Raw genomic sequence first — 11,496 nt, 5'->3', positions numbered from 1 at the left:
GGTTACTTCATCTTCTTCCTCTCTTCTTCTCTTTTCTCTCTCTCTTTTCATTCTTGTTTCTGGTTTTCTGGTTTTCTGGTTTAGCTACAGCTTCTGAGATTGTAACAGAAATGATGATAGTATCTTTACAGAACATACATTAGGTCTACTGTTATGAAAAGGCAAAATATTTAATCTTGAACCCATGATGGCTCTTCATGGAATGTAATAAGCTTAAGCTTCTACTTGGCCTTTTGTTCCTCTTTAAGATATCTTTTTTGCACAGACCAGGAGATATTCAAGGACTAGGAAATTTTATTTATTGAGATACCGGGTTTCTTTCTAGGCTCAAAATGCTAAGCAAAAATTAGATCTATTTAATAGTAAAGGTAGCAATTATTGTTTAAAGTTTAGCAAAGAATTTATTGTAAGAAGTGGACATGAGCAACCAGCCAAGCAAACTGAACATACTGGAGGATATCAAAGGACTATTTAACAGTAATAGGTTACTGAACTAATGACATAAATTTTACTAGTTCAATTTATTTAATAAAGTCCCTGATGATGTGGAATTATTTGCAAAGTATGTTTTTTTCCCTATCTAATTGTTTGAGGCATGTATCTTTGTTCATGTGTGTTCCGTTGCAGTTTATGCCCAAAAGAGGAGGGACACCAAAGAAAAATGAGATAATTTTCATTTCTCCAATCGGGGAGGAGATCATTAATAGGAAACAGCTGGAACAATACCTGAAGTCACACCCTGGTGGTCCTGCGATATCTGAGTTTGATTGGGGGACTGGTGAGACACCAAGGAGATCTGCGCGAATCAGTGAGAAGGCCAAGGCAGCTCCTCCACCAGAACCTGAGCCTCCAAAGAAACGAAGCAGGAAATCACTAAAGAAAGTTACTAAAGAGACAGAAGTTGTTCCTGAAGAAACAGAAGAGAACAAAGAAAACACACAAGATGCTGAAATGGCTGATAAGAAGAATACAGAAACAAAGAAAGAAGAAGATGTTGTTGCCAAGGAAAATCAAGGTTTGAATGAAGACAAAACTCATGAGGATAAAGGGCCAATCAAAACGGAAGAAGCTGCACCAGAAGGAGCCCCAGTTGCAAAAATGGAAACTGAAAATGACACTGAGGTAACCAATAAGGATAATACAGGAACAGAAGGTGAGCCTGCTGAAAGGATCCAGGAAAGGAAGGAAGTACAATTGTCTGATGAACAGTTGACTGACATGAATGATGCTAAAAGAGAAGTTAAAATGAAGGAACAGGTTACAACAGAGGAGGTGGTGCTGCCACAGGCAGAAGCCGAGAAAAATGATGGGTCGAAACCAGAGAAAGATATTTCCAATGAAATGAACAGTGTAATGGATTCGGAAGAAAAAGAGAAACCCAGCAAAAGTGCAGCTGAAACCATGGAACAGACGGGGGAGAAACAAGCAGCAAACGGAAACAATGAGGAACACACTTCAACAGTTGAAGAGAAAGGAAAGAAAATGGAGGGGGAAGCGATGGAGAATGGCAGCCGCAAAGGTGATGCTGGTGAGTCCAAGTCTCGAGAGGTCAATCAAATGGGGCGAGTCGATTCCCAGCAATCTCCTGCCCCCTCCGCGGTGAGCTGCTGAATGTATTTTCTCCCTTCACTCTTTTATTGCCTCTTTATGTCTCCATCTTGGGTTTTTTGGATGACTGTAATATTAAATGTTGATGCCAGCCAGATCTAATTTATACTTGTAACTTGGTAGAGTAGGTTTTTGATGCAGGAAGTAACTGTTGCATTTAGAAGATGTTGATTGTACTTTTGTAATGATCTCTGTAAACGTAGGTGTTTTGACACTGCTGATATGTTCTGTTATAAACTTATAATTGTGTATCAAGTTAATCGCATGGCCCCATGTACCCTTTATTTCTTCAGGAGGTTTTGACACTAATCTTAATTTACATCAACAATTCATGCAATTAAATGGTTTTAATTACCTAAATCGAATGAAAAAAAGAAAGGAAAAAGAACGTTACCCGATAGTGCTTCGTACACCCACACACTGACAGCACTGGAAGGGAAAGGTAGTAATGAACTATTTTTACAGCACAAGGCTGAGAATTAGTTATCATTCAACTGAAAACAAATTCAGTGTTTCCAGATATAGGAGTTTTTTCTGCACCCTTACAGTGGACATGTCGCTTTATGGTTAACTAAGGGTGGTTTTTGTATGCTTTCTATCTCAATTTCATTAGGTGATTTTGGTTTGATTTTTGAACCTTCTTTTAATGAAAGAGACATCAAATGGAAGAGAAATTTTGAAGTAGGTGAGATGTTCTTTCAATTGCAAAATTGAAATTGCATTTAATTTATATTGCCAACTTTTTAAGAAGTGTGAAAATCGTCTGCAGCCGCTGCTCTAGTGCAGTGAGCATTGGGTGTTTGGGAGTTCCTTGGGACACGTGCCTAGATGCTCTCAGTCATTCGATGTTCACTGCACCTCATTGCTTGATGTGCACTCCATTTAACTTACATGGAACTATTGGGAGTTTCAAATTTCCAAATGGAACTGGTTCAAGGGAAATCTTTGTCAAAATATTTACCTTCTGGGTTTTAGCAATCTTTCAAGAAAAAAAATAGCGTGTGCATGTCGCTGTCTTGGTTCCTGAGTTCATCTATCGTTTGCAGAATCTCTCCAAGAATGTATTTAATTCCATCTGATTCTAGATGTTGGATGCTTGAGCTTAATAATTCTTCCTCCAGGTCCCTCTTTAGAGCACTATTAGATCTTAGCATCAGTCTTCCAGGCAAAAATGTTTGAAAATCTCTATAGCTACTCTCACAAATAAGGCTCTCACTCGGTTGATAGCTCCCAGAAAACTAATTGATTGCATGGTCTTTCAAAGGAGAATGAAATAAAGCCCTATCCATGGACCCAGAAAAGATATTTGTTAATTGATGGTACCTCTTCCTCCATTAAGGCCCTTATATTGCCGAGGACTTAGATATTGAGCTTCTGTTGTAAAAGGCTATTCTAGTAAATGAATAATTTGGTTTCTGGTTTGTAATTTTACTGATGAGGAGATCATCTCCTGTGTCATGGGCTTGTCCATATGTTGAATGCTAGTATTTATTTACATTGTTCTCCAGTTGCTTTAGGGTGGCAAATGTAGTGGACTCTCTAATGAGGAGATTTATATATATATATATATATATATGGTAAGAAGGATAAGAATAGATTAAATTAAAAGACTTTACATCAATGTTTAGTAGGGAGATGTTAAAGTTAGCTAAATTGTTCATAGTCATATGGGCTATACGAGTCATGAGAAGGATCACGTCGTTGTTAAACCTGACCCAAAAAAGGGTTAAGGGTGATATGTCCAAAAGCAAGGAGGGTATGCTCAAAGACCACGGTGTGGTACTGCCATCGCAAAAAATAAAAATAAAAAACAAATCACCAATTTCCTTGTCATTGCTCCAAATTTCTACAATGTTCCAGTTCTCCAGCCTTGCTTGCTTCAATCCAAGATATAGTGCCCTCACACTTGCCTAAAAAATTTCTCCTGTCAATACATAAGCATCAGACAATAAGACACATTTCTCATGTTTGATTATGCAATAAGTCTAACCTGATTTTTTATTTAAAGCACCAGCCATTTGAGCATGGATAAAAATGGGGAAATCTAAGTCGGGAAAAGTAGGGATGGTGGTGTGGAAAGGGGAAGGATTCACATGGATATGATTTTCCATACGTTGAATGCTAGTGTTTATCATCTCCTGAAAATTATCTTTTATTTTCAATTAAGAGGAAAATGCAATCCAGGCCTCCACTTAGTCATGGTCAGAATTATTCCTCGTACCTGACTGGGGCTATAGTCTATGCTGGACATAGTTGTCACGAAACCTAGACGAACCAAAACAGTCGATGGGGACAAAATTTAAGGCTATATTAGCAAGGTTCTAGTCTAGGAAAATCCATTTGTTCACCTAAGTGACACTTTGACAACTATGATGCTGGAAGTATTTCCATTGAATGATTGATTGGATTATGGGCATGATGGTTAGAGGCTTTAGAATGTCTTGTTTAATTTTCACGAAATTTTGTGCTGGTTGGTTTTGTAATTTTTTCTTTTTGTCTTTTATTTTGTTTGATTAAGGTGATAATGCAATGACGTTAAGATTCATCCTTGTTTGCACATGCAAGATTCCCATCCTTTTGTGAAGCAAACAAGCAAGATGACACTGGAGTCATTCCCATCCTTTCGTGAAGCTTAACAGTGATGCTTCTTGGAGCTCTGATCATACCAAAGGTGGTTTGGATAAAGGCTGTTTTACTTGAAATCATTTTTCCTTTTTAATTTGCCTTGTTCTTAAAAGACAAATATCTGACAATATCATTATTGTTCAGGAGATTTTTCATTTCATTACAAGAACTGAAGGCAAAATTAGATATGTTGCAATCAAGTTTATATGGCAAAAACGTACGATGGAATTGAATGGCATTTCTTAAGAGTTCTTTTTAGTTATCTTGGTTTTGGGAACAAATGAGGTGATTTAATTAGCTATCTTATCAGCTTTTCTACTTTTTCCCATTAAACAGTGAGGTTCTACTTTTGATTTTGTTGAACCTTCTAGAGGTTTTAGACAAGGGTGTCTCCTTAGCCCATTTCTTTTCATTGTTGCTATGGAAACACTCCCAAGACTTGCGACCATTCACAGGGATTTGAATTTATTTGAGGGGATTAAGGGCGCTCGAAGAGCACCTGAAGTCTCACACTTATTCTTTGCTGATGATACCTATAACCAAGAGTATGAGCAAATTCAGCTCAAAGAGCACCTGAACTCAGTTCATATTCTTTCAATTATACCAACGTTTCTAATGTCTAAGAAACTTCTAATTTCACTCCATGGTCATCGGAATCTTGTACTCCTACAACCCCAAGCTACATGTTCTAATGAATGAATTCCCCCATATATATATATATATATCTATATATATAAACCGAAAAACTAAGGAGAAATATTGGGTTATCTGGAATTTGAGCCACGGTGGTGGTGCATTCGGTTTATTTTATCTGCAGATTTCTTTTATTTTGAGTAATCATTTTCTTTCTTAGTTTTTCGACGAGGTATATGCCTTTGTACTCTTGGGAGGAGTGGAAGATGAGTGTAAGACCACGTTTGTGCCCTTGTTATGTTGGAAATACCATCTTAAAACTTAGATCTAGGAGATTACTCCAAGCTTAAGTTATCTCAAATAATGAATCGTCTATCCCGTTCCATGTCGATGAGATCGGCAAGTGAGGCGAGCACAAGTTCTAATGTGCTCCGTTATGATGAACAAACCACAAATCTCAACCGTCGACTTCAAAGATGGGATATGCCCAAAGTATCCCGCAAAGAAATTTACGATAGAGATTGGACCTCTTGGGAGACCATCAAAACTATTGAACAAACCATCAATTTTACTCCTGAAACAAAAGAGATCACACTTTTTGATCCAAATTCTTTACAAGAACTATATACTAAAAACAAATTTAATTATGTCCATATCGACCTCGTGCAAGTGGCCATCAAACCCTTTCACCGTGAAGGACTCAACACATCTTTGTTGTTAGCCCTTCGTGACCAAAGGTTCCTTGAATTCAATGATTCCCTTCTGGGAGCCATTGAAACCAGCCTCTACTATGGACCTGTCCACTTCAATGTTTATCCAAACATGTCTGTAGCTCTTGAGGACCCAAATATTCTTCATTCCCTCAAAATCAACCTCAAAACCCATAGTTACAAATTAATGCATGGATCCATCCCCATCTCCATTATCCATTGTATCAAATACAAAGCCATGAAAACCATTCGTCCTCGTGCTCTTCGGACTTCTCCTAAAGGTCAAACCCTTTACCTAGAAACCGACTGTATGCATGGTCAAATTGTTTACCCCAAACTTGTTCAGTTGAAAGACATCTCTTTCCCTGAGGAATGGCATATGCAAACTACTACCATTCCACCTCAAGTTTCAAACATAAATATTCAATCAATTACCCAAGACCTAGATGGATTAGTCTCTATCCGATTTGACAGAAGGCCTCCCCCTCCTATCTACCAAACCTCCAGGAGATCGTGCTCTGATGCCTCGTCTTCCTCCCAGAGGGACGTTACAACTAGAGCACCTGTTAATGATTGGATTCCTCCTCTTAGGACTCCACCTCATTATTCAAATCTCTCTAGATTATACCAAACCCAAAATATTGTTCATGGTACTTATGATATTTCATCATCTACATCTGAACCTGCCCATCCTGAGCAACAAACCAATCAAAATCAATCCCATTCTCCGACACCTTCTGATGTAGCTTCACAAGAACATAGATCCGGAGTTTACATGATTTAGGTTGATCATGAATACCAAATCGACAAACCTCTTATTAGAAATGATTTTGAATCACCCAAAAACAAACAAAAACGTGAATGGTTATTAAAAACTTTCAATCTTGAACAACAAGCTCAAATTAGAACAAGTTGGTATAATTTCATGACAAATCTTAAGACAAATGTTTTCTTTTTTACATATTTCAACATTTATGCCCAAGACAATAACATAGAATACCCTTGGCATAATCAAATCTGTACTCAAACCTCTTCTCACAAATCTTGGACCCTTTAGGCTGGTCCAGCTACTATTGCTATCCATCCTCCGGTGGAAAGCATCAAATATGTTTACAAAAATATAGAAATTATTGCCTCCCCACTAAAAGTCACTGATCAAGAAGATCCAAACAGAAAGCAAATTGAACAACTAAACTTTGTAAATTTAAGTCTTAAAACTATAGGTAACCAACTTTCACGAGTTGAAAACTTAGTCCAACCAAAACCATTAGCCTCGTCATCTATGACTCTGGCTCCGGTTCCATCTTCAACATCTTTGTTCAAACCTTATAGTATTCCAAGACAACAACAAAAATTACTTAACAAATTCTATATCCTTGACCAAATTAATCACCAGCTTACATCTCTGGAAGCCCCTCAAACACCAGTTCAAAGCCAACCAACTGCTGAGTCTGCCACTCGTGATGGTGGTGTTCTCACTCTTAATGGATACTCCTTGGATTCATCCTCTGATTCTGAGTCTGATAATTTCCCTCGACTCAATCCTCAAATTAATCAGATTGGTCAAAGTTTCACACATAACCCAACTTTTTCAGACCTCCAAATTGAAGCAAGAGGAAAACCCCTTCAAGCTTCCTACCAAAGCGGTATCATCTATGAGTGGAACATAGATGGTCTGTCTGAGCATAATCTCATGAAAAAATTACAGGAATTGACTATGGTTAACAATGCACACCGTATTCAGAATACTGAAGATAGTGCAGTTGCTACTTTACTTATTTCTGGCTTTACTGGCCAACTCAAAGGATGGTGGGATTATGTCCTGACTGACGATCAGAAAACAGAAATTTTAACTGCAATACAAACTTCTCCTGATGGTACACCCTTGCTCAACCACTTAGGGGAACCCATTGAAGATCCTATTAATATTCTTATTTTCAACATAGCAAATTGTTTCTTAGGTAATCCTCCCCGTCTCAAAGATAGGACTGCTGAGCAATTATCAAACCTAAGATGCAAAAAGCTTCATGATTTCAAATGGTATAAAGACACCTTCTTGACCAAAGTCCTTATCAGACTTGATGCTAATCTTTCCTGTTGGAAAGAGAAGTTTCTTACAGGTCTTCCAACCCTTTTTTCTGAGAAAACCAAACAAAGACTCAAAAAATAAAATGATGTGATAATCCCTTACGATCAAATGACTTATGGCCAAATTATTAACTTAATCCATGAAGAAGGCTTAGCCCTTTGTACTGATATTAGGTTAAGAAAACAAATCAATAAAGAAAACAAATTTTACAAAAAAGAACTAGGAGATTTCTATGAACAATTCGGCTTTGCTCCCCGTAAACCACCTACCAAACATAAACCTTCAAGAAAATATTACAAAAATTTTTATAAATCCAAAAAATATGTCTCTCGCAAACCCTTTACAACCCCAGAATTTTACCAAAAATATCTTTAAAGCCAAAATATAATAAATACAAAAAGCCTTTCAAAGCACCTAAAAATCAAACAGATTTAAAAAAAAATCCTAACTCTCAAGGATGCTTTAAGTGTGGCAAACCAGGTCACATTGCTAAATTCTGCAGAGTAACCAAACGAATTAATTCTTTACAAATTTTCGAGCTAGATAAAACTCAAATCCTTGCTCTTTTCCTTGAAACTTCTTCATCCTCTGATGAAGAAAACTACAAACTTAATCAAATATAAGCTTCTGAGCATACTACTTCTAGTTCATCCAATAATGAGAATTTTCAAGCATGTACTTGTGATTCTTGCATAATTGGTCTAAACTGTGAGGACTGTGTTCCCAAATTCGTCTGGATGATTCGTGCATCACCCAATTCAAATATTTTTGATTATATCGATAATCTGACAGACCCAAAACAAAAGAAGGCCTGTCTTGAACATCTCAAACAAAATGTTTCCTCGCAAAATACTCCTCAACCTTACAATCTTCAACAAATTATGCAAAAGTTCGAGAAGTTATCAAAACCCTTTATACCCGACCATTCCAGCCGAATCAAAACCCTTGAAACTACCACTGCATCTTTGCAGTATGAAATCAAACATATCAAACAACAATTAGCCTTCCTTAATAGGCAAAATCAACAAGCCTTAACTTCAAATAATGAGCCATTAACAAATCCTTTTGCAAACCAAGAACAAACTGAACCTAACCCTGTTATCCTTGGTTTTGTGGCTACCATCACCGGTCAAAATTGGTATATCCACATAAGCTTAGTTATTAATGCTTAATTCAAATTTTCTGCCATTGCCTTAGTTGATTCTGGTGCAAATGCCAATTGTATCAACAAAGGTGCCATTCTAACCCAGTTCTATGAACGAATAACCCAATGCCTTAACACGGCTAATGGATCTGGATTAAATGTCCAATATAAACTCTCAAATACCCATGTTTGTAACAAAGGTTTCTATCTTCCCCAAACATTCATTCTTGTAAAAGATCTTGACCAAACTATAATCCTTGGCCAACCTTTCCTGGAGAAAATTAAGCCTTTCAAAATAACCCAGGATGGTATTACAACAAAATTCCAAGGTCAAAAGATTGTCTTCCCATTTTTGCAAACTCATACACCCACAAACGAGAGTCTTAACAAAATTAAACAAATAAAGTTCCTCAAAACAGAACTCTTTCACCAAAGAATTTCTAAGCAACTTAAAAATCCCAAAACCATTCACCAAATTAATCAAATTAAGACCAAATTTGAGTCTAATCTTTGTTTTGACGTCCCTGACGCCTTCTGGCATCGTAAGCAGCATATGGTTTCCCTTCCTTATGCTTCAGGATTTTCAGATCTCTAAATCCCAACTAAGGCCCGATCAGCCCAAATGAACCAAACTTTCCTTGAAACATGCAAAGAAGAAATTAATGACCTTCTGGCAAAAAAGCTCATTCGGCCTAGTACTTCTCCTTAGAGTTGTACGGCCTTTTATGTTAATAAAGCTGTCGAAATTGAACGAGGAACTCCTAGATTAGTTGTTAATTACAAACCATTAAATGATGCCCTTCAATGGGTCAGATACCCAATCCCAAATCAAAAAGATCTTCTAAAAAGAATCTATCAAGCAAAGATTTTTTTTTAAATTCAACATGAAATCTGGCTTCTGGTAAATCCAGATTCATGAAAAGGATCAATACAAAACAACCTTCACAACTCCTTTTGGCATTTACGAATGGAATGTCATGCCATTCGGTCTCAAAAATGCTCTGAGTGAATTTCAAAAGATTATGAATGATATTTTCAATTCTTATGGACAATTCACTATTGTCTATATTGATGATGTCCTTGTCTTTTCAAATTCAGTTGAGCAGCACTTCAAACATTTAAGAACATTCTATCAAATTATTAAATCAAATGGTTTAGTCCTTTCCAAAAGAAAAATGGAATTCTTCCTTATCAAAGTTAGATTTTTTGGCCATCTGATCGAAAAGGGTACCCTTACCCCTATCGATCGTGCCATTACCTTTGGTGAAAAATTCTCTGACCAAATCCTTGATAAAACCCAATTACAAAGATTTTTAGGAAGTTCAAATTACGTTCATAATTTCCTTCCTCAAATTAGTAAAATTGCCGAACCTTTATACCTTCGGCTTAAGAAGAAACCAACCCCCTGGTCTTTGGCCCAAACTATGGCTGTCCAAACTATCAAAAAATTAGTTAAGGAAATTTCCTGTTTATTCATCCCTAACCCTGAGGCTTTTAAAATAGTCAAAACCGACGCCTCAGATATTGGGTACGGGGGAATTCTTAAACAAAAGCTTCCAAGTGGCGACAAAGAAAGATTAGTCCAATTCACTTCTGGTATCTGGAATTCTGCTCAAAAGAATTATAGTCCCATTAAAAAAGAAATTTTGTCAATTGTTCTTTGCATACAAAAATTTCAAAACACATTATTAAATAAACCATTTTTAGTTCGTGTTGATTGTAGCGCAGCTAAATATGTTTTACAAAATGATGTTTTAAATCTTGCATCAAAACAAATTTTTGCCAAATGGCAAGCTTTATTATCAATTTTTGAATTCCAAATAGAATATATTAAAGGAGAATCAAATTTTGTCCCTGAATTTCTTATCCGAGAATTCCTATAGGGCCGGACGCCACAAATCAACCTTATCAGGATGGCTCCCTCTAAGGAGTCTACCTCCTTAAATTCCCTTATCAAAACCAAATCTAGTTATGGTGCCTCTGCAGCACCTTCAAACCAAATAGTCGCAAGAAGCCAATCCCAATTGGCATCCACAAATAAACCTTACTGCCACGCTATGGTCCTTTCCTCAGCTATTGGTCCCCTCCAAACTACAAATAAGGCAAGCTCCAGCCTACAAACTACTCAAGTTAAACCTCTCCAAACTGTCCAAGGTTCTAAACCCAGAAGCCAATACCATGAAAAACCTTACAAAGAGGATCTCTTCACCATTGAAGAATCCATTTTCAAATATACCGACTCACCCATCAACTTGGCTCAGCAAATTTTTTACAAAGGACGGCATCACCATTCTTCCTTTGCTGTAAAAAATCAAGAATTTTACGAATATATTCTTGTAGAAACTGATTCTGTCAGATTCAAACTCAACTATGACAAAAATGACCAAACTTTGGTTATCCATACAACTGTAACCATCTGTAAAATTCTCACTCTCCAAGACTGGGGTAGTCATCCCCTCAATACAAGAAGTTTTTCAAATACCTTTAGTCCACAACTTATACATATTATGATTACCAGGAAGCCTGGTTCAAGGCCTTCTGTTTCCAAAACAGGATTAACCGCCATTCCTGGTTCTTCTGTTTTGAATATAGATTCAACAGTCAAACACCCCTTTGGTTTCCAAAATGGTGGGATCAATACGGTCCTATGGTTGAAATCCTCCCAACACAAATTCATGATTCCTTTC

At 37.0% G+C, this 11,496-nt stretch overlaps 1 protein-coding gene across 1 annotated transcript; it reads left to right on the top strand.

Annotated features, from left to right (window-relative positions):
* The first annotated feature begins 594 nt into the window (after window positions 1–594).
* On the top strand, window positions 595–1,868 carry LOC122066924 (methyl-CpG-binding domain-containing protein 11-like). The gene has a single exon (XM_042630753.1). The coding sequence runs from the start codon at window positions 610–612 to the stop codon at window positions 1,609–1,611; it is 1,002 nt and encodes a 333-aa protein (XP_042486687.1). The 5' UTR covers window positions 595–609; the 3' UTR covers window positions 1,612–1,868.
* Window positions 1,869–11,496: the final 9,628 nt, after the last annotated feature.

This window comes from Macadamia integrifolia, unplaced genomic scaffold, assembly GCF_013358625.1.
Source record: "Macadamia integrifolia cultivar HAES 741 unplaced genomic scaffold, SCU_Mint_v3 scaffold2634, whole genome shotgun sequence".
NCBI classification, from domain to species: Eukaryota; Viridiplantae; Streptophyta; class Magnoliopsida; order Proteales; family Proteaceae; genus Macadamia; species Macadamia integrifolia.
This window is presented reverse-complemented; position numbering and strand designations above follow the sequence as displayed.